This window comes from Hyaena hyaena, unplaced genomic scaffold, assembly GCF_003009895.1.
Source record: "Hyaena hyaena isolate Hyena2069 unplaced genomic scaffold, ASM300989v1 scaffold_29, whole genome shotgun sequence".
Classification (NCBI taxonomy): Eukaryota; Metazoa; Chordata; class Mammalia; order Carnivora; family Hyaenidae; genus Hyaena; species Hyaena hyaena.
This window is the reverse complement of record NW_024080661.1, coordinates 5,400,208-5,425,007: the sequence shown is the minus strand read 5'-3', so window position 1 is coordinate 5,425,007 and position 24,800 is coordinate 5,400,208. Positions and strand designations below refer to the sequence as shown.

At 42.4% G+C, this 24,800-nt stretch overlaps 1 protein-coding gene across 1 annotated transcript in view; it reads left to right on the top strand.

The window, feature by feature from the left end:
• CA10 (carbonic anhydrase 10) overlaps positions 1 to 24,800 on the top strand; it is a 488,817-nt gene that overhangs the window by 439,053 nt on the left and 24,964 nt on the right. The window contains exon 6 of the mRNA XM_039227861.1: positions 24,343 to 24,438. Within this exon, the coding sequence (XP_039083792.1) occupies positions 24,343 to 24,438 (96 nt within the window). The remainder of the gene's footprint in view (positions 1 to 24,342; positions 24,439 to 24,800) is intronic.

Below are 24,800 nucleotides of genomic sequence, written 5' to 3'. Positions count from 1 at the left end.
AATTTAGGAAAAATCATCCATATCAACAAAGTGTATTTAGTGCCTATGATGTGACAGGGATTGTGCTAGATCCTGGGCAGTCACCTTCTAGAAAATCTGGGGGATTTTTCTATGAACAGTCATTATAATATGGAGCAACAAAGGCCCTACTAGAGGTATGTTGTAGGTACTAAGGTGGTGTAGAGGCATATGAGAGCTTTTCTATCTGGAAGATGAAGCTTGAGCAGGGTTTCGAAGGCTGAGTAAGAGTCTGCCAGATGAACACAAGGGTGAAGGGCATGTCGGGTGGAGGGAAAGGCATAGTCAGAGGTACAGACTTGCAAGCAATTGGGTCTGTCCAGGAAGCTGCAGTCACTTGGGGTGGCTGACATGTGTGGTTGGACAGGAAAGCAAAATCTGGAAGTCATGAAGAGCCTCTTAGCCCATGAATGTTTCTCTAAGGAGAGTGAGGTGCCACAGAAGGGTTGCCTAAGCAGGGGAGTGAAGTGTCTGCACTTAGAGCCATCACAACAACCGCTGTGCAGAGACTGGATTGGAACAGCAGGGCCACTTAGGAGGTTGCAAAACATTCCAGGTAGATCAGGCAAGACCCTGAACTGTAGCAGTGGCACTGGGAATAGGGGTGAAGACATTGCAAGAACTATTATAAAGATCACAGAAATCCACAGGATGCAGTGACCAATGGGCTCCCAGGAGTAAGGAAGACAGTAGAGTCTTCCTAGGCGCCCAAGTTCATAAACGCAGTGCTGGGTAGATGGCGGCGTTGTTAGAGCAGATGCAGGAGGGGCAGATCCAGAAGGAGGTTCTGTGGCAGGACACTGAGAGTGGCTCAAGACAGGTTGAGATTTGGAGTGTAGAATTCCCTGCAAGTGCTTGATGTCACCCTTGCCAAGACACCATGATTTCACCACAACTGGTTGGTGCAGCTGTATGGGACTGCATTGAGTTAGCCTTGGATCTCAGCCATCAGGTCTTCAGGGGTCCTGCTTTCCAAATACCAAAAAAGGAAAATGAACATGAGAGCTTCCAGAGCAGGGACTGGGAAGCCACATTTGCTTATCCCTGCTCTACCCAGCTCTGTATCCAAGGTCCCAGAAAGCAAAAAATGGCCTTTTCTGGCACCCACACAATTCTACTGGTCTTAAGGCCACAAGCCTGCTCAACTCAGAATGACCAGCAAGAGAGGTGTTGTTCTGTGTCAGCCCAAGACAGAATTAAGAGTCTCCAGCTCTGGCAGGCCTAAGGGCACTCCTCTTCTGCAGAGCTCACAGGAACCCCCCGCCAGAAGGCAGCCAGCCCTTGGGGAGCTCATTCTAGCTATTGAGGGAGGAGACTGGGAGGGCAAGGGGTCTGACCAGTGGAACTCATTTCTGTTCGATGCAGCTCCACTGGGCAGAGCTGGACAAATAACCCTGGCAGAAGAAATGGGAAATGGGCTTTTTCTGAATCCTCTCTTGATGCACTGGAAAGGATTCTGAGAAGAATGCAGGGTATCTGGGGTCCACTTTTGTTTTAAGCTTCTGATTAAGAGCCAGCCTCTAGAATTAGGCTCTGGGGTTCAGATTCTAACTTTTCAATTTATTAGCAAAATGAGATATTGAGCAAGCGACATGACTTCTTTAAGCTTGGGTTTCCCCCCTTCTATAAAATAGGGATGATGACAATGTTATTACCTGAACTCCTAGGGGATTTATCAGGAGGGTCAAATAAGATAAGGTTAGTAAGACACCAAGCACAATGCCTGGCATATTCTAGGAAACCAATGAATGTTAGCTATATCACTGTACTAACTTAGGACAACTGAGAGCAAGGAACCTCAACTCAGGCGTTACTCATATGCAAAACAATGATCTAAACAATGGACTGCTAATGAAACTAACAGCTCTTACATGCAGTGATCCCATGTTCACTAGCAGTGAGCCATCTTTGTGGTAGTGGTAGTAGTGGGGGTGGGGTGTGTGTGAGTATACATATATTTCAGGGAAGAGGCAATAAGGAAAGTGAGATAGAAGGAAAAATAGGAATTTATGAGTGCCTATTGTGAGTCTGGTATGTGCTCAGTGTTTCACATGCATTCACTTATATAATCCTTAAAATGATTTGAAAATAAATAGTATTACCCCCCATCTTAAAGATGAAGAAACTCAAGCTCAGAGAGGCTAACTCGCTGGCCCTAAGTCACAGACTTAGTGAATTCAAAAGAATGGAGAGAGCAAATCCAAAGAGGAAAAATCCAGAAAGCCAGCATGGAGGAGATGGCAATTAGGAGGGGCTTTCAGTAGGCAGAAATGGCAGCTTAAAAAAATGGCCATTCCAGCTTGAGCAAAAGCCAAACATTATGAAATTATGAGGCATGCACACAGAGAGAAAGGAACCCCTTTAATGATAAGTTGTATGTTGTAGAGAAGTAGGCAAGAAAAGTCCAGAAACATGGGGATCTAGAAGTAGAGGGCAGGGAGGTCAGGATGGGGGAAGGAGGAGATAGCTTTAGCAGTCGGGAAAAGCCAAGAGGCTAGCCCCTGGGTAGAACTCACATGGCAAGGGTTAGTGGTGTATCTGGGGTGGTTTCTACCTGGAGAGACAACCTGAGACTCACAGGTGACCAATGCACTGGGCCAGCTCCCTCCAACCTTAGAGGACAGGATGCCAGGCAGCTGGAGCTAAGGAAGGAGAGAGAAAGTGAGGACCCCTGTGCCTTTCTCTGCAGCTGTCACTAGACAAAACCCTCCAGCGCACAAGGCCTCGGTTCCACAGGGTTTCATTTCTTGAGCCCATTCCTCAGGTCTGCTTGACCATCTGAGTCCCAGAGCATTTACATCCATTTGGAGGCTGTAGAACTCGGGAGTCCACATGATGGCTCTACCATCAGGCACCAGCCTTTGTTCCATCCATTAATGTGACCCACACACATTACTTAACATCTCTCTGCCACATTTGCAAACTGGAGGTAATGGTGAGGTCCTCGTACAGGAGGGTTTTGTGAGGATTAAAAGAGATAATGCATTAGGAAGAACTTAACGGAGGACCATGGGGAAGAAGAAGGGGAAAATATTTGGGGAGAGGGAGGGAGGCAAACCATGAGAGACTCTTGAATGCTGAGAACAAACTGAGGGCTGGTGGGGGTGGGGGAGAGGGGAAGGGGGGTGATGGGCATGGAGGAGGGCACTTGGGATGAGCACTGGGTGTTATATGGAAACCAACTTGACAATAAAGTATTTTTTAAAAAGAGAGAGAGAGATAATGCACATGAACTGGCTAGCACAGTCCTGGTTCCCACCAATGGCTCAACAACACTCACTAATGTTGTAGTTGTTGTTGCAGCTACTCATCCTGGATGTGAAATATGAAAACCTGGGGGTAGTGTGGACACTATAGAGAGAACCAGGGAAAGGCAGAGCTGGAATGGAACTCAGAAATCATCCAACCCCTCACCAGGGCCCAATAAGGGAAGGTGACTCTCCCAGGTGCACCCATGAATTGGTGTCCCAGAGGCCCTTAGCAGGCAGAGGAGCCACGCTAATTCTGGGGAGCAGAAGCTGTTCCTGTGGCCCCCAGGCCAGGTTTGACCCATAACTCCACCTTTTACCACCTGGGAGACCTCAAGCAAGTCATCCTGCCTCTCTGACCTCAGTTTCCACATCTGTTAAGTGGGAACAACAGTTCCTGCACTTACATCTGTTATAGGAATTGAATGAGATGTTGTCAATGGGTCATTCCAGACCCTGTTGGCCTGTAGAAAACTCTGTATATAGTAGCTCCTTTAATTTTTTTCTAAATTGATAATCAGCCCAGACAGGGATGGGTGGAAAGACTTAGAGAATCTACACAAGATGTAAAAACCAACTGGAACAAAATTCTGGGGATGGGAAATAAACTGTGTTTGGAAAATAAGAAACCCGGATTCAAATCTAAGATCTACCACTTGCCGGTTGAGTGGCTTTGAGTCCTCAGTCTCTTGTCTGAAAGTAGATTTCAAGGCTTCTTGGTCTAATTCCAACAAGGCTATTATAGGAGTCTAATAAGGAAATGGACATGAAGATCCCTGGAAAATTATAAAGCTCTCCATGTATGAGCTGGTTTTCTTTCTCCATGGACTGGGAAATGCTTGAGGCCAAGACTCAGTTTCCATCTTGGAATCTCCACCTCGGACACCAGTCCTGGCACAGAGTGGGTGCTACCTCTCTGGGGATGTAAATTGCACTGGCTCCACTCCCCCTTGGGACTCTTTCAGACTCTACCCAACGTACTGAAACCTTCTCCTCCCACTGACCCAGTTCTGCTGGAAACAACTTTTGTCCCTCCAGGATGGAGCCATAATTTGAGGCTAAACCCATCGTGGAATGGTTGGCCCTGGCTTACAGGATAGGAGGGAAAGAATGAAATGTGGTCTCCCCCCAGAGATGTTAGGCCCAGTGGTTTGCAAGTAAACCCAAGATGCTCTCACATGCACACAGATACCCTTAGAATGAATGTTGAAGCTTTAATACAGACTGCCTCATGCCTCTTCCCAAATGCTGTCAGCAAAATGCTCTCTGCTCCCCTCCAAGAGTATATTTTTGGGAGACTAGGAAAAGGGCACCATCTAGGCTCCCCTGCCATATGGTGAGGGTTAATTCAGCTTCCCTTCTACTGTCACCTTTTCTCCACTGTCAGCACCAACCCACCCCTCAGCAACAGAATCAAAGGATCCTTCTATAAAACAAGATCCAAGAGGAGAGGAAGGAACTGGATGCATCCTGCAAAGGACTGGCACTGAGTGAGAGCCAGACCACACAGGAGTGTAGCAGGAAGGGTATTGCAACCCAAGGTCATTTTTGCTTCACCCCTGAGATACTGCACAGACATGTAGCACAAGAACCCCATCATTAGCTCTAGTTTACAGATAAGGAAACTGATGTTCCCAGCCATGACCCTCATTCGGACCACTACTACCAATCCATAACCATCTCCACAGTTCAGTCGTTTGTACTGGAAGGGTTGTTTGGAAAAGTGCAGGAGGCATTGAATATTGTCACCGCAATTAGGAGGTACTACAAGCAATTAGCAGGAGGGGACTAAAGGTTCTAAAGGCCTTGGAATGCATGGGATAGTCACACACACTGAAGACTTGACCAGAGCCAACTGTGCACAGCTCCCTGATTATAAAATACTGCCTGGGTAGCAGAGAGAGGGCTGGATTCTGGGACTGTATCAACCTAGCCAGTAAGCCCCTTGGTACCACTAATGTCTTCCTTTTCCTTCAATGCACCGTATCTCTGTGGCTTCCTCCCTCCTGTGTGGTGTGCGAGAACCCCCAGAACAGACCCCATTATCCTCTGGCATTTGGTTTCATTGTAAGTTGCACCAATAACCTGGAATCAACATGGTCATCCTTGCATCATTCGAATTAGTTCCTGAATTATTGTTTTTGTACTTTTTCATGGAAGTATTAGCACTTTCTCGGTGGGTTTTTGGGGGTTTTTTTCTATTTGTTTTCCAGTGATTGGCTGACCTTCTCTTTTTTCTTGGAACAAGCTAATACTTTTCTGTGTTTGCCAAAAGTTGTTTTGTACTCATTACTCATCTTTTATAGTCTTCCTGAATCCTTTTCCTGGTGTCTCAGAAGCTTGTCTGAGGGTATCCTATGCCCTGTAAGCTGGATTGATATGTTGTCCTCTTAATTCTCTATGTTTAAAGGAAAAAAAAAATCACTAAATAATGTGCAGTGCCATTTATGATTAAAAAATTAGCTTGACTTTTAACTTGTCAAGCACCATGACGTGAGATATGCTATTGAGTGGCGGTGATCAGATTCGAGGGTCTAGAAAGCCAGCTCACAAGAGCCTGGAAGAGTACCGACACCGTAGTGAGGAAATGAGCATTGGTGAAGTGTCTTCGGGGCTTACAGACTTCTCTCTGTAGTTTTCGGTCGAGCGATCTGTGCAAAAAGCAAATCTGATGTTATCACCCTTCCCCATCCCTTCACACAAGCCCTTTCCATTGTCTTAAAACTTCTGGTGACTTTCCATTTTTCTTAGAATAAAGGCAAAATTCTTAACAGGATCTCCAAGACTGGTCCCTATCTTTTTCTCCTGGCTCATTTTACCTTCATCTCCCTAACCTTCTAGGATCCAGCTGTTTCTTCTTATACATGCTTTCCTGGTACCACCGGGCCTTTGTACATGTGCTCCCTTCTGCCTCTGAGAGCTTCCCCCTTTTTATCACATCATGCCCAGCACAATGCCTGGTGCACACAGGAGGCAAAAATAAATGGTAATGGAAAGAATAAATGAAAGAAAACATGGAAGTCAGTTCTCAGGTTTGGGATATTTTGTTTTGCTTGGGTTTGATTTGGTTCATCCTAAACACTATCAAACCAGAGGTCACAGACTGGCAGCCAGGAGGGCCAGAAACTGTTCCTGTCTTGCACACTGGTATTCTTTGACCTTGGTCCCTATTAGCCCCATTGTCTTGTCAATCTACCTGGCCCCCTGTCGTCATTCCATTTGCAACCGCAGGCTTAAACATGCTGTCTACTGCAGCTTTCATTTAAATATTTCATATAACCTTTCATTTAACTATTTCAAATAAATATTTGGTTTCAATTTTATGGGATTTAATTGACTTTGACAAAAGCTCAGGAGGCAACAGCCCACACCTCCCACCAATATGCATTTTTTAGATAAAGCACAAAATCCTGTCCTTGAAATCTCCATGTTTCCAGATAAAGACCCTGAGGTCTAAAAAAGAAGCAAGGACCCGCCCAACTACTGAGTGGCAGAACTGTCCTTTGAAACCCAGTACCCTTGATTGCCAGCTTGGGGCTCTTTCTACTCCTCATCCCGAGAGTCAATCCTCTGTGGATGGTGTTTATGTCTATTGAATGGCTTTGAAAGTGTGCATTTCCAGTTAAGCATTATACTTTATGCAATTAATGTGTACAAAATAAAGCCTAGTTTTATGAACATTTTATCCAAATTGCTTCACAGCTTGGTTTACAAGAGGAGAGAAAACCTTCCTGTCTTATCTAAGTGATACTGTATTTTGATTTCCCTTAATATGACAGGCAGAAAAGCACTCATCGAAAGTGACTCTTCTGAATTAACACTGACTAAACATGGGGGCTTTGGCAAGAGGTCTGTGAGAATTTCATCTTTCCTTCCTCCATGATGGCTTGTTTACAGCCTCTGCAGAAAGCAGATGTGACTGAATAATGTGTCATTAAAATCTTGGTAGAGTTACTTACTTATAGAGTTGGAGTCTGAGAAAAGGGAAGACCTTTACTCTTGGCCCAGTGGTTTCTTTGCTTTATGGTCTGAGAATCTGGAGCAATAGACTTTGACTCTATAATTTGCCTAATTAACCTTTGTTATTTCACTGTTCTTCAGAAGACTTCTTTTCCTTCTAAAGACATCATCCAGGTAGCCCGAGTCTGCCCACCCCAGCTAGTCCCACCAGGATACTTGTAGGAATTCTTTGTTGGAGTCCTGAAAAGATTGAGCCCTCCAGTATTCAGAATAAAAAGGAAATATGTATATGTTTCATCATACATATATTGCGTTACAGTCTATAAAGGATTTTCCATACATGCACTACTTCCTTCAAGTACCTAAGCACATAGAATATGCCAGGCATTGTGCCGCATGCTGAAAATACAGCCAGATGTATAATCTGTTAACTTTTCAAATCCTTCCTCCAAAAGCCTAGAAGGCGCAAGTGGTTGGCCTCACGTTACAGATCAGGAAACTGAGACAGAAAAACATTACGTGATTACCTGAGGTCACAAAGCAAGTAAGATACAGAGCTTGGATTCTGAGCACCAGAACTTGATATTCAGAGGCCCTCATGCAAGCCAGCACCATGCAGCTGCCTCTAATTAACAGGAAGAGTCTGGTTGCTCCTCTTTTTCTCACTGATGTGAGGTTGGCTCATCCCAGGACCGACTGTGAAATGGAGCTCAGAAGTCTTTCGTCAAGGCCTTGGTGTGCACCTGATGCAGGGCACCTCGTAATGGTCATTGCCTACGGATATTTGACAGATCGTGTGTCTCTTCTATTTAATTATGTCTAAACTAGTGAGTCCATAAACTTTTACAAATAGCTATGAAAGGACAGACACCTTACACCATGGTCCTCTAAAATGTCATTCACATTGCACTGAAGGTGGGGGCCCCCAGCAGTGGAGAAGGAAGCTTTCAGAGCCTGACATAGCTTCCCATGGACATCCTTTGGCCCAAGTCATCACATGATCATTCGGAGGCTGCCTTCCTTGTTCACATCCAGAGATCAGACCTCAGACAGAGATATGCTGGCCATCAGGCTGAAGCACTGGACTCTTCTTCTTTAGGTTCAAAACTGAAGTCATTTTAAGCAGAACAATAAAACAGAAGTAACTTACTAGTTTCTATGGTGTCTAAGAGATGCAAGAACGATCACATCAGTTAAGCCAGAAGAGTCAACTGTTGAAGCCAATGTTCTTGGGCTGAGAAAAGAAATGATTCCACTAAAATGGGTGTTAAGTTGGTATAGATGGTATTTAAATGTAGGTAAATCCTTCCTGAAATGTTCATGGTTCTTCTTTTCCCCCATTTCATTCAACCAAATTACATTGGAAGATGTTTTTCCAATATTGACCTACTCTTGATGCCTGATATGAACCCTACTTGATCATAGTAAAGTAATAAAATAAAATACATAAAATAAAAGTATAAAGGAAAATAATAATACAAATAATTTTAATATAATGTTCTTCACTAGCTAATATTAGTTTAGGCTTCTTACATATATGATTATGAGAGACACTGGCCTATTGCCCTTTAAACATCTTAAGGAACATACTTATAAGCCTATTTTGACCAAGGCTGTTCTCTGGGTAATAGAAGTAGAAAAATGATTCTTGGCTTAATCAAAGGAACTATATAACATTATATCCCTATAATAATTAGAACAAAATGAGCCTTCATTAGTACTATTTATGTGGACTCTAGAGTTCCTTATTCAATAAAAATTGAACAAAAATTACCTGAAGATACTGGAACACGGGTTTTCACCCAGGGAATAAGCTCTTCCACAGTATGAGAGAGGCAATGCATAGATAGTTTGAGAAAACACGGCCAATACATCTACTGTTTTCATCATACAAACTACAGAAATAAAAGATTGGCAGAATGTTCTTGGCATCAGATGACAATAAGATAAAGTAAGGTGCAAAAATTAATAATAGACCAACCCTGACCTCAAGAGATACAGTCTCCAAGTGTTTGTGGCCTGGATCCACTGTTATCTATGGAATGTAACAGATCACTTCATCCTTCTGGGCCTTTATCTGAACCCCAGCAGCCAGATGTGTCTAATAGCAATAACCAAAACTCCCATTTAATGAGTACTTGCTTTGTTCAAGGCACAGTGTTTAAGCCTGCTTTATCTCATTTATATGCTTTAGCTCATTTACATGTTTTAGCTCATTTACGCATCCTGACTCTCTGCGAGGTTGTATCAGAATCACATTTTCTCATGTGAAGAAATTGAGGCTCAAAAAGACTAAACAACCCAGAACTTGAGCCCAAGACATTTAACTCCAGAACCAGTGAATGATCCTCATCCATATCCTTCTCTGGGATGCACTGGAGGTCATAGGAGCACAGGCAGGAAGTAGTAGGATGCCAGTGGTAAGAGCATTAATTAAAATCAGCTAAGGTTCAGAACACCCCTGCAAACATCACTTTCCATCCTGGGAGGTAGCAACCACTGCCTAAAGTTACTTCCGGGGGGATCCAGACCTCATTACCAGAGAGCATCCCACTCTGGCTTTCTGTACCTTCTTTCATGAGCATTGGAAGGAATACAGATGCTTTGAAAAAAAAAAGGATCATGGGAAGAAGGTTTGGCTTCTAGAAGTGGCTATTTCAGAATGCTTTGGGGAGAAAAAAAGAAAAGCATCAGAGAATAGCCTAACTCAGTGGTTCTTGGTAAAAGTGCAAGAAATAGGTCTCTTCAGAAGAGAGAACTCTCTAGAAGATTGTTGGCATGCCATTTGTTTTGTGACAACAGACTGCAAGTTAAGAAACCAGTAAGAAGGAAAGCATGTCCAGTCTTTGCATCACAGAAGGAAAAAGAAGGGACATTGAATAACCGCCTTTCATATGTGTGACACTTTGTGTGCGTCACCTTGTTTATTTTGCATGTTTGACTATACTCTGCCTAGTTCTTGAAAGATGGTGCAGTGGATTTTTTATTTTATTCTCATGACAATCCTTAGGTGCATTCCCATATTATAGATGAAGAAACTAAGACACAGAGGGCTAGACAACTAGCCCAAGGTTATTTGCCAGAATAGGCATTTGGCTGGATTCAAAGTGATGCCTTTTTCAGCATCCTCCTGCATCCAAACATACCACTCTACACTTGTATCCACCATCATTCAACTCCGTGAAAAACACCGTCTTTAAAATCCAAGTTGTGGGCACCCTCCTACACTGTTGGTGGGAATGTAAGCTGGTGCAGCCTCTCTGGAAAACAGTGTGGAGTTCCTCAAAAAGTTAACAATAGAACTCCCCTATGACCCAGTAATAGCACTGCTAGGAATTTACCTAAGGGATACAGAAATGCTGATGCATAGGAGCACATGTACCCCAATGTTCATAGCAGCACTCTCAACAATAGCCAAATCATGGAAAGAGCCTAAGTGTCCATCAACTGACGAATGGATCAAGAAGATGTGGTATATTTATACAATGAAATACTCCATGGCAATGAGAAAGAATGAAATCTGACCATGTGTAGCAACGTGGATGCAACTCGAGGGTGTTATGCTTAGCGAAATAAGTCAGGCAGAGAAGGACAGATACCATATGTTTTCACTCATATGTGGAACAGGAGAAACTTAACAGAGGACCATGGGGGAAGGACCATAAGAGACTCTTAAATGCTGAGAACAAACTGAGGGTTGATTGGGGGTGGGGGAGAAGAGAAAAGGGGTGATGGGCATGGAGGAGGGCACTTGTTGGGATGAGCACTGGGTGTTATATGGAAACCAATTTGACAATAAACTATTAAATAATAAAGGGGTGTCAGGAGAGCAAAAAAAAAGATTTTCACATATAATATGTTCAATGGGAAACAATTAAAACATTATGTAAACATCCAGTAAATAAATTTTTACTATTAAAAAAATAAATAAATAAATGATAAAATAAAATCCAAGCTGTGTAGAGACACCTGGGTGGCTCAGTCAGTTGAGTGTCCAACTTTGGCTCAGGTCATGATCTCACAGTTCATGGCTTCAAGCCACATGTCAGGCTCTTTGCAGACAGTTTGGAGCCTGGAGCCTGCTTCATATTCTCTCTCTCTCTCTCTCTCTCTCTCTCTCTCTCTCTCTCTTTCTCTCTCTGTCTCTCTCTCTCTCTCTCTCAAAAATAAATAAACATTAAAAAAAATTTTAATCCAAGTTGTGCTATCTTCTGGGGGAAAATACCATTGTTCACTCTGATTTTATCGGTTGCTGTGATCATTGGACCATATTTGGGGGTCTTTAGGCACTTCTTTTTATTTTTAGCCATAATTGCATTCCGTGTCTCAAAATGGAGGAAATGATCAGTCACCAAGCAGACCAGTGATAATTGCCGAACCTTAGGGTGAGAATGTGGCAGTTGGTAAATATCAAACTGCCTTCTCCACCGCAGACCGTGTGCTCTTCCACGTAAAGACAAACTTGTTAATGACTCTCTATAAATAAGTCCTAGCTTATAATTGTTGTTCCAAACAACCGCTATTGAAGTGTCATCTACTCTCAAATATAAAACACCTTTCCTTTCCTCCTTCCTTTCATGTGGAAAGAAAATGTATACTCGAAAGCAAAGCGGACCACAGTCACTTGGCTGTGTGACCTTGGAAGAGTTGTCTAACCTCTCTGTACCTTTGTTTCACTTTTTGCCTATTTCGGGAACAAATGGGGTACTATGGCTGAGCTTCTTGAGGAAATCGAATATTCGCCATTCATCTCCAGATGCCTGGGGTCTGGTGTATGCTGGGTGGGATTTGTGTCTTGACTGGAAGGAATCAGACTCTCCTGACTTGAATTTGCCCTTGAAACGTTTAAAGGGCTATAGAAATGTGGCAGTGGTAATCAATATCATCTAAAGAGAAGGGAGAGGTTAATATTGATATTCCTTCAGCATATATTTTCTTCCTACTTTTATAGAACACTTACTGGGTAACATATGCCCCTGAAGTTTTGTATTCATCTCTCAAATTTAAGCTAGCAGAACTGGCAAACTATGGCCTGCCACCCATTTTTATAAATAGAGTTTTGCTGGAACCCAGAGAGTTTTCCTGGAATCCATTCTTTTATATTTTGTCCGTGGCTGCTTTCATACAAAAGCAGGCTTAAAGAGTTGTGTCAGAGACCATATAACCCACATAGCTTGATATATTTACTATCTTACTCTACAGAAAGCCTGCCAACCTCTCAATTATAGTATGAACTACTGAGGATATGTTTCTCTCTAAAAGCCCTCACCTCATCCAAAGCCCAGAACACGGGGTGCTCCATACGTATCTGAATGGGACAAGATAAATTGGAAAATGATCCAGGTTCTGAACAGGCAACATCTTGCTCAAGCTTCCTTGGGTGAACAGACTCAAAGTCAGGACCCAGAAGAGGGGGCTGCACACACCTCACCCCTGTTTCTTCAGGAGCTGAAGGCTCTATTGTCAATTGCTTGTTTAGTAATTCTGAATAGCTAATTACAGAGTGCTTACTAGACACCAGGCCCTGGGCTAAATGCTTTCTGTATTTTGTCTTATAAAATCCTCACCACAGTTCTGTGAAGTAGTTAACATTATTATCCTTGTTTATAAATGAGAGCCTGCCTTGCCCAAGGGTACCCAGTGGTGAATTCCCATTAGAGATATCCTTCAGGATTCCAGGCTGCCCCTTTACCAGTTCAGCCAAGTGCCTTGCTCTCCCCGCGCCTCGGACGTCACATTTTGTTGTATTACCGCCAGCCTGCAGGGCTTCATTCATTCATTTTACAATTGTTTCTACCCTGCTACAGCTAATACATGCCAGGTACTGTGCTGGGCACTGGGGACACCACATCAGATATCACCCTTGCCTGAATGAAGCTTAAAGTCTAGTGAAACTGATGAGTATTAATCAATCACACAATAAATTGAAATAAAAGAGTGATATTTCAAAGAGGAAAGGCACAGGATGCCATGAGAGTAGGTTACAGGATCTCTCTCAAGAGGTGGCCCTTGAGCTCAGATCTAAAAGAGTTTGTAAGCTGTCATCCTCAAGACAGTATGGTATTGGCACAAAAACAGACACATAGACCAATGGAACAGAATTGAGAACTCAGAAGTGGACCCAAAAATATACAGCCAACTGATCTTTGACAAAGCAGGAAAGAATATTCAATGGAAAAAAGACAGCCTTTTTAACAGATGGTGTTGGGAGAACTGGACAGCAACATGCAGAAGAATGAAACTAGATCATTTTCTCACACCATGCACAAAAATCAACTCAAAATGGATCAAGGACCTGAACGTGAGACAGGAAACTATCAACACCCTAGAGGAGAAAGCAGGAAACAACCTCCTTGACCTCCACCGCAGCAACTTCTTACTTGACACATCCCCAAAAGCAAAGGAATCAAGAGCAAAAATAAACTGTTGGGACCTCATAAAGATTAAAAGCTTCTGCACAGCCAAGGAAACAACCCAGAAAATTAATAGGCAACCAACGGAATGGGAAAAGATAGTTGCAAATGACATATCAGATAAAGGGTTAATATCCAGAATCTATAAGGAACTCACCAAACTACACGCCCGAAAAACAAACAACCCAGTGAAGAAATGGGCAGAAGACATGAACAGACACTTCTCCAAAGAGGACATCCAGATGGCCAACAGACACATGAAACGATGCTCAGCATCCCTCCTCATCAGGGAAATACAAATCAAAACCACACTGAGATACCACCTCACGCCAGTCAGAGTGGCTAAAATGAGCAAATCAGAGAACTCTAGATGCTGGCGAGGATGTGGAGAAACGGGCACCCTCCTACACTGTTGGTGGGAATGTAAACTGGTACAGCCCCTCTGGAAAACAGTGTGGAGGTTCCTCAGGAAACTAACAATAGAACTCCCCTATGACCCAGCAATAGCACTGCTAGGAATTTACCCAAGGGATACAGAAATGCTGAGGCATAGGAGCACATGTACCCCAATGTTCATAGCAGCACTCTCAACAATAGCTAAAACATGGAAAGAGCCTAAGTGTCCATCAACAGATGAATGGATCAAGAAGATGTGGTTTATCTATACCATGGAATACTACATGGCAATGAGAAAGAATGAAATCTGGCCATGTGTAGCAACATGGATGGACCTTGAGGGTGTTATGCTGAGCGAAATAAGTCAGGCAGAGAAGGACAAATATCATATGTTTGCACGTATAGGAGGATTAGGAGGAACTTGACGGAGGAACAAGCGGGAGAAGAAGGGCGGAAATGGTGGGGGAAAGGGAGAGAGGCAAACCATGAGAGACTCTTGAATGCTGACAAAAACTGAGGACTGATGGATGTGGGGGGGAGGGGGGGGATGGGCATGGAGGAGGGCACTTTGGGGATGAGCACTGAGTGTTATGTAGAAACTAATTTGACAATAAACTATTTGTAAAAAAAAATAATAAAAAAAAATAAAAATAAAAGAGTTTGTAAATAAAAGGCAGGCACAGAGGGGAGAGAAGGGTGTCCTAGGCAGAAGGAACAGGGAATAGGCTCTAGGGAAGGAGGCAGCATGGTGTGTAAGGGAGACTAAAAGGCCACTGTGGCCAGAGCACAGAGAACAAGGAGACATGATTGCAAAAGCCAGGAGCCACACAAGGCTTGTGCTCAGATTTGGATTTTTGTCTCAGAAGCAATGGGATGCCACTGAGGTGTTTAAGCAGGGGTAATTCGGGTGGTGGTGTTATCACTCCGAATGCCGTGTGTGTCGTCTTCCACTACAAGGGTGCTCTTTCCTGGGTTCACTGAGGGGCTCTTGCTAATGGAGCATCACACCGAGAAAGACAAACTAAGGTGTCTACATCAGGGTCACTCATGCCAAGGCGTGAAAGGTGAGCAAGCAGCAGCCTGGCATGCGCCCGTGGATCACCTCATTACTACAAAGTGTGAACTCAGTTTGAGACCTTTGCACCACAGACTGCTCTCAGCCTAACCAATGACAAGGACAGCTTGCTGTCGACTTGGAAGCTTGCTTACAGTTGTTCTTCTCCTCAGTAATGATGAGTACTTACCTACCAGCTTGGAAGCTGAGTTACTTGTCACCAAAGACAAGTCAGGCTCCCCACTTCCATTATGGGGCACAGAAACTTTGCCTGTGGTCCTAACAGTATAGTCATAAACACAGTTCTCCATCACCCTTAGAATGGAATCCACACCCCTTACCATGGCCTGCCAGGCTCTCCATGGTCTGGTTCTGCCTCCCTGTTCGACTCCAGCTCATACTCCTCTCCCTCACTTAGTAGCTGCTTACTGAATGTTTGTTGAATAGATGTATGATTGGCCATATGATCTTGGGCAAGCCCCTCTCCAGTTTCAGTTCCTTCATTTTTAAAAGAAGTGACTGGCCTGGGTATTCTCTGAGGCCCCTTCCAGGATGAAGAATCTATAGGATGCAAAATTGGTATTCATTCAGCAAACACCTGCCAACATCTCCTCTGAGCAAGTCCCATGGCGGCACAGGGATAAGATATTATGAAAGACATCCCTGCCCTTGAGATGTGTACTCAAAGGTAGAGAAAAGAAGAGTTTTAAAATAACATGGTGCACGAGTGTGAGTAGAGCATGAATTCTACAGGCATAGGAACTACGTGCAATCCCAACCCTTACCACTCCTTTGAGCAAAGCATCTCACAGTGGCCCAGTGTCCCCATGACTCAAATGGACATAATGGCACAACGCATGGAATTTTGTGAGGGTTAAATGAGGTGATGTTATTGCTGGCATTATTTCTTGCACAAATAAGTGTGCAGCAAGTGTTGGTGATAATTACCAACAAATGATGATGGTGACTAATGTCAACAATGACATCCAGCACCCATGCGATTGTACCAGCTGTCTACGGCTTACATCTGTTCTGATCACACAGTACTCAGCCCATCCCAGCTATAAAGTATTTCGAATCTGCCCCCTGGATGAGAGTGCCATGAAGCAGAGAGGAGCTGCATTTGATGTTCAAGGTCAGTGATTCATGGAAGATGTCTTGGAGAAGCTGAAGCTAGAGCTGAGCTGTAAGGTAAAGATGGGTAGGCAAGGTCTCCACCCTGCCCTGGGAAAACTTTCAAAAAGGCACATTCGATCAATTCTATTCTTTCTTAAAACTACTGACTTCTAATTGCACTTAGAATACAATCAAAGCTCTTTACCATTATCTTCAAAGCCCTCCACGAGCTCATCCCATCTTGATCCACCTTCACCCTATCCCAGCCATACTCAGCCATTTGTCCCTACCCCTTTGCATAGGCTGTTCTTTCTGCCAGCTAGGAGCCTCCCTCCAGCCTTCCGTCCCCACCTTCTTTACATCATCAGAACGCAGCTTGGATGTCACCTCTGCAGACAAGCCTCACCAACAGTATACCATCTGACCTTGTTCCTACTCCCACGTGCTCCACCTCCATTTTCTCCACTACTTCCCTCCACTTTGCAAGCCAAAGTCTTGTTTGTTTCCTTCAAAGCTCTTGATACTGTCTGAAATCATCTCCAAGAGGTCAAGGACTTCATCAGCCTTACCCAGCTGGCCTCCACATGTAGTTGACCCTCCAAGATTTTTTTGAACAAGTGAATTCCAGGTCTCTGTAGAGGCCTGAGTGAAGCAGCTTGTTTTGGGATGAGAACACAAGGTTCAAGCTAGTGCCACACAAGGAAGAGTTCCATCAGTTCACAAAGGACTTAAGTACAGAGAATGTGCTGGACCCTGGTGTCAGGCTCTGAGCTGCATCTGCACATCATGAAAAAAACCAACAATATCTTATTTCGTCCTGTAAGACAGCTATTTCTCAGTCTTACATTTCCCTCTATGAGGGCACCTATCTAAATTAATAAGAAGTCAAGATTATAAAATAATTTCCTGTAATCCAAGGTTAGCTCTTTCACATGGTAATTCCAACAAAGCTGGCAAAAGCCCTTGGGGCATCTCTTTAATGAGTAACTAAACTTGGTGCTTAATTAGCATGTCACTATTAGCCCCCCGAAGAGTCTGCTTTTGTGAGCAGTTTCTACATTGGCCTTGCTTGTCTTTGTTGCCTTGCACTTTCTAAGAGGTCAAACATCCACTTACTGTTCCCTATTTCACGTCAGCTACTGATGACCTTGAGTACTCAAGCCCCAAAGTTGATTCTCAGACCACACCTGAGTTCTCATGCAAATTATTAAAAATTCTAAATTTGTAGGCATTGGGTTTTAAATTATTACCCGTAACTGGTAAGAAGTAATCCATAGACATCTCTCAGAATCCACCTGCCACTCTGATACTCTCTTCCTATCAGGATAGGCCCTATACATGGCGGCTCCTCTCATCCCAAATCAATGGCAGGACAAACAGTAGACTCTCTTCCCCAGCCCCGCCCACACCATGCACATTATGAGTGGTTAGTGGGCACTTGATTGGTACCACTGTGCCTGGCTGCAGACAAACAAAGCAACACAGTAGCAGGAACTATAATTGCCACTGAAGGGATCTGGAAGGTAGCTCCTTTTCACAGGGAAGCCCTACTCTTAGTGCATGAGCTGGTGTGGTCCCCATGCACCTTCTGTTCTTTGCTTTAATGCCAAAATTATGTACTGACAGGTGGGAACAGGAAGCTTAGCCACTGCCAGGCTGTCTTGTAGGGTCTTCTGGGGCTTCTGACTGTTGTGAGACTTAGGGTTCCCACTCATCCCAAACACATGCATGCATGTTCTGCAGCTCCTACAGAACACAGTCTGCCTGAATAGCCGCCTCCTGAAAGTACACTCTCTTTCCCTCCAGGCTCTCCCTGCTTTTATCTGCCTTCTTGCAGTCCATGCTGATTATCTTACCCTTTCATAAGTCATCTTCTGGATCTTCTATGATCTGGACTCAGCCTGTCTCCTCACAAACATAATTCATGTACCCCTCAACCCAGCCTAAATGAACTAGAAGAGCAGGGAACATCCAGGCAAAACAGGGCTCTGCCAACCAACCAACAGTATCTGCTAACCCAGTATTTCTCCAAGTTTAATATGCATGCAAATCACTGGGGATTTGCTAAAATGCAGATTTTCATTCAGGAGATCTAGAGTAGGGCTAAAGATTCTACATTTCTAACAAGTTCCCTTCCAGAAGTCGTGGGTGCTGCTGGTCCCTACAGTCCACATTGAGTAGGAAAGCACTATGGACCTTTCTAATATCTGATTCATATGCCTTGGGAAGGGATATATGTCATATTCAAAATAGCTTCATTTTAAGATTACATTAATTCTATAAAATCAGCATTTTGGTAGATCAAAGTCAATTTCATATGGTTCAACCTAACATAAGAAGCAGGCCATCAATAACTCCTAACAAGAATCAAAGCTCATGATTTCAGAATCCTAGCCAAGTTACCTTGGAACAAAGAGGAGGCAAAACAACAGATCAAGATCCAAATGTGTTAACTTAAGCTTAGAGCAAAGCACAGCTTCATCCCTCTACTTACCATCCTCTTTCTCGCAGTCCCTGGCCCCTACAGAATGCCACCCTATGGGCCACCTCATGGCTCAACAGACTTCTCCCTGCATTTTTCAGTCTTGTGATTTGGAGAGAAGAATCACTCCACTGGACTGCCTTCCACTTCCCATCTCTCCAACGCCAGGTTCTCAGAACATGCTGAAATTTCAAGGCATACCCTGTAGCACTGGCACTTCCCCAGGTGGCTTTGTAGGTCACCTGGCAGGAAGATCTTAGCAGATGGCAGGATGTGTTTTGATTCTCATTAAGAAGCTTACTCAACACTGAAGGGGGGCGTGGCAGGTCCCCCACAGCTCCTGTATCTTCCACATGGCAACACTTCTCCACCTGCAGAAAGTCTTGGCTGTCTGTATGGGTGGGCGGGAGGGAGGAAGGCAAATGATAAGCATAGGCCCAAACAACCTGCCTGATAAACTGCACGGGCAGAGTATACTTGCCAGCTCCTGCCTATGGTTGACTTTCTGATTGCAGAAGAGCTGCTGTATGACCATCTGCCACCATTGGCAAAACGCACAAGAAGTGAAAAAGCAATACACAAATAGGATATTTCAAGAGCAGCAATACCGTGCTCCCTCCATGAAAAGCTCTACTGACTCAAGATGTTCAGGGTATTCTTGGATCCAACGTTCCATCCACCTGATTGGGCATCAATGGGATATAGATGCTCATTGCTTATGTTGTACTGGTTCTCTACTTCAGCTGCCCACTAGCTGGAGAGCATTTAACAAATCCCGGTGCTCTGTCCTCACCCCAAATCAATTAAATCAGAATTGGGGGAGCAGGCACAGGTGGGTATTAAAAGCACCCAGGTGATTTAAGTGCACACTGAAAGTTGCAAACCACTATGTTAGAGGTGCTTTATTTTTTTAAGGTTATTTATTTATTTTGAGACAGAGAGAGAGAGGAAGAGAGAATTATAAGCCAGCTCCACACTGTCAGTGCAGAGCCCCATGCGGGGCTCACAGTCACAAACCATGAGATCATGACCTGAGCCCAAGCCAGACACTTAACCAACTGAGCCACCCAGGCTGACTGGTTTTTTTTCAAAAATCAAAGAAAAACACATTTTTCTTTTTTTTTTAATCATTGACTTTCTCAGCTTCTAAAATTTTTCCTCCTTTTTTTAATGCAATACAGGATATTGGTAATAATGAATACATTTATACTATTCAGAGTCACAAAACCATTTTGCATACCCTCTCTTACTAGATTCTCAAATCAGCCTGTGGAAAATGTTAACACCTCTGCAGAGAGATATATGGTTTGCTTGCTGTGACACTGTTTACAAGAGAGAAGAAAAAATGGAAACAACTGGAAAGCTAGTGAGAGGCTAGTTAAATGCAACAGAAAATTCTACAGCTATTATAAGGATTTAGGTAGCTCTATACACTCTGACTTAGAAAGATAGCCACAAACTATTTTTAAATTTAAAAAATCAAGTTCAGAATCATAATTAGAAATGATTCCATTGTTATTGGATTTTTTCATTTTTTATGTTTTAACAACTTTTTGAGATTTTTTTGAAATATAAAAATTGTATATGTTCAAGGTGTACGACTTGATGTTTTGATATGTGAATATATTGTGGAAAGATCACCACAGTCTAAACAACACATCTGTCACCTCTATATTGTTACTATTGTGCATGGATAAAGAAGATTTAATTTAAGAACTATATTCTTAGCAAACTTCAAGTATACAGTGCAGTATTGTTAACTCTCATCAATCACCAGGCTGTACTAAGAGCTCCTGAACTCATTTATCTTGAATAACTGAAACTTTGTACTCTTTGACCAACATCTCATTTCCCCACTCCACTCCACCCTCACCATCTCCTGACAACCACCAAGCTATTCTTTGTTCCTATGAGTCTGACTATTTTAGATTCTTTACATAAGTGAGATCAGATAATCTTTGTCTTTCTGGGTCTGCCTTATTTCACTTAGCATGAAGTCCTTCTGTTCCACCCATGTTGTCACAGAATTTCCTTCATTTTTATGGATGAATGATATCCATAAAATCCAAATGTATAAATGTATTTTTATACACTTACTTTATCAATTCATTCACCAATAAAAACTTAGGTTATTTCCTTATCTTGGATATTGTGAATAATGCTTCAATGAGCATAGGACTGAAGTCCCTTTGAGATCCAGATTTCATTTGCTTTGGATCTATACCCAGAATGGTATTGCTGAATTATACAGTATTTCTATTTTTAACTTTTTGTGGAACCTCCATACTGTTTTTCCATAATGATGATATACCAGTTTACATTTCTACCAACAGAGTGCAAGAGTTCCCTTTTCTCTATATCCTCACCAACATTTGTGATCTCCTGTCTTTTTGACCATAGCCATTCTAACAAGGGTGTGGTGATATTTCACTGTGGTTTTGATTTGCATCTTCCTGATGATTGGTGATATTGAGCATCTTTTCATGTACCTGCTGGACATTTGTATGTCTTATTTTGAGAAATGTCAATTCAAGTCCTTTGCCTATTTTTAACCAGGCTATCTGGTTTTTTGTCATTGAGTTGTACGAGTTCCCTATGTAGTTTGGATATTGACCACTCATGAGATACATGGTTTGAGAATATTTTCTCCTATCCTGTATGTTGCCTTTTCACTATTCCCTTTCCTGTGCAGAAGCTTTTTAGTTGGATACAATCCTGCTTTTCTGCTTTTGCTTTTATTGACTCTACTTTTTGGTGTCATGACCAAAGACTCATTGCCAAGAAGCTTTTTCCCTATGTTTTCTTCTACTATATTACAGTTTCAGGTCTTATATATAAGTCTTTAGTTTAAGTTAATTTTTATATATGATGTAAGATAAGGATCCAATTTTCATTCTTCTTCATGGGATATCCGGTTTTCCCAACATCCTTTATTAAAAAGACTGTCCTTTGCCCATTGTGTATTCTTGGCATACTTGTCGAAGATCTGTTAATCATAAGTGTGTGGATTTATTTCTGGGCCTTCTATTCTGTTCCACTGTCAGTACTATACTTTTTAAAGTTACAATAGCTTTGAAGTATATTGTGGAACCAAGAAGCTTTGTTCTTATTCAAGATTGCTTTGACTATTTCAGAGTCTTTCATGGTTAGTAGTATGAACACTAACATTAATTTTTCCAACCCATGAACACAGGATGACTTTTCATTTATCTGCATCTTCTTTAATTTTCTTTCATCACTGGTTTTCAGTATACAGCTCTCTCACTTCTTTGGTTAAGCTTATTCCTAAGTTCAGTTGAGACTTGAACAATGTGAGGGTTAAGGGTGCCAAGCCCCCATGCAGTCAAAAATCCCCATGAACTTTTGACTTCACAAAAACTTATAGTGTACTATTGACCGAAAGCCTTACTGATAACATAAAGTCAACACATATTTTGTACATTACTGTGTTATTACAATAAAGTAAGCTAGAGAAAAAGAAAATGTTATTAAGAAAATCATAAGGAAGAGAAAACTATTTACAATATTGTGCTGTATTTATAAAAAATAAAATCTGCATGTAAGTGGACCAGCTCAGTTCAAACCAGTGTCAATTGTATTTTATTCTTTGACAAGGTCAACTGTATTTTATTCTTTTTGTTGCTATTGTAAATGAGACTGACTTTATTAATTCACTTTTCAGATAGTTCATTGTTAGTGTATAGAAATACCACCAATTTTTGTATACTGAAATGTGTATGTATCCTGCAGTTTGCTGAATTCATTTATTAGTGTTAACAGTTTTTTGTGGGGGTGAATCTTCAGTGTTTTCTACACATACGATTATTTCACCTGGAGAGATGATTTTCCTTCTTCCTTTCTGATATGGGCTTTTCATATATGGCCTTTATTGTGTTGAGGTAAGTTCCTTCTATACCAGTTTTGTTGAGAGTTTTTATCATGAATCGATGGTGAATTTTGCCAGATGCTTTTTCTGAATCTATTGAGATGGTCGTGTGGTTTTTATCTTTCATTCTGTTAATGTGGTATATCACACTGGTTGATTTACATATGTTAAACCATCCTTGCATCCCAGGAATAAATCCTACTTGGTCCTGATGTATAATGCTTTCAATGTGTTACTGAATTCAGTTTGCTAGTATTCTATTGAAGTTTTTGCATCTGTGTTCATTAGGGATATTCTCTTTTCTTAAAGTTTCTGGCTTTGTTTGGTATCAGGATGATGCTGGCCTCACGAGTTTGGAAGTATTCTCTCTTCAATTTTTTGGAAGAGTTTAAAAAGGATCAGTATGATTTATTCTTTGAATTACTGGTAGAATTCCCCCACAAAGCCATCTGGTCCAGGGCTTTTCTTTGTTGGGGGGTGAGAGGTTGATTACTACTTCAATCTCTTTATTTGTATTAATCTGTTCAGGTTTTTATTTCTCCTTGATTCAGTGTTGGTAGATTGTATGTTTCTAGGAATTTATCATTCCTAGAAAATTTCCAGGATCCGAGATAACCCTAGGAATTTATAGATCCTAGATCTGTTAGTATTTCTTAAACCCTACGTGTATATCTATATGTGATCTATAAGATCATGTATACATGTATATCTGTATGTATAAGACAAAAAAATATATATCTGGAAGGATAGATGCTAAACTGTTAATAGTCATATTGCTTGGGCTGGAATTACACAGAGGTGGAGGGAAACTTTTTTTAGTTTGCTACAAAAATTATATTTTCATACTGATTTTTTTTTTTAAAAATCTATTTTAAAACCACAGCCTGGGATGAATTCTAAGGAGAGAATCACACCTGTTTTTCAGAGGAAGCAATCAAGTCTCAGTGAGGTGGAGTGAATTATTCATATGGCTAAAAATTGGTGGGGCATTAGTTGAACCTGTATGTATGCTATGTTTCAGAGTTTCTAAGAAAATGATTTTCAAAAAATTAAGTGAAAAAGGAAACTCTAGTTTCCTGGAGCCCAGATCCAAGACCCCATTTGCTACCCACACTAACTACGGCACAAAGGCTCAACAAGCAGAGTGCTGATCTTCACTGAGCAAGTAGGGAGCTGAGTCCTGTATGGCCAGATGACTGTGGCAGACCGGTGCATCAGGAGCTTCAGCCATCACTGTCTGTCAGGACTTCTGCATTTCACAGGCTGGCCGCTGTCCTCTCAGAGTCACTGGGCTGACTCACAACCTAGCCATTCCCAGCTCGCCCAAGGCCATGAGGAAGATTCACTCAGTGCCAGTGGCAGCTGTTGATGCAGCCGGGAGAGCACGTCCACCCCTACAGGGCAGTTCTACTCCTAATAAGGGAAATTCACTTTACATATACTTTAGGGGGAATGTTCTGGGATGCAGCCAGAGCCAGATGGGCACTGAGCTTATTAAAGGCATGATTAGTACCAGAAAACATTTGCAAATATGTATGGGTCCTTTTCTCTGTGTGTGTGTGTGCACATGCGCATGCATTTTACACACACACACACACACACACATACACACACACACACCTCCCTGAATTCCTTTCAATTACAAGATTGTCTTTACAATTGTTCTACAATACACCTTATAGTGAGCCCTTCTGTAGAGTGGCTATGCTGTATGTCACATCTTTTCATGCAAGACTGTTGTTCTTACTGCTGTTTTTCCCTCCTGCCAGGTGCAGCTCATCCACTATAACCATGAGTTATACACAAATGTCACAGAAGCTGCAAAGAGCCCTAATGGATTGGTGGTAGTTTCTATATTTATAAAAGTAAGTGTCTTTGCGTTCTTTTGTTCTTTTCTTGCTATTCCCACCCCAGGTCGGAATACCAGCTTAGTCTCTGTTGGATCTTAGAAATAACAAAAGAGGTGATGTCCATGCCCAGGAAAAGCTGTGGGGTGGTGACTTTTATATCCATGAGATTTATGAAAAAGGAGATCTCTTTCATGAAGACACAACAAAATGATGGTTCTTCCATTTCAGAGCATCAGGGAGCGGGGCCTGAGGATTCAGGAAGCCTTTGACCTAGAAAGAAGAGGGGTGCTGGATCCAAGAACGGGCTTCAGGTCCCACATCATGCAAAAGAATCAAAAGAATGCAACAGAATGGGAGGGGTGGCTCCCTGATAGCCC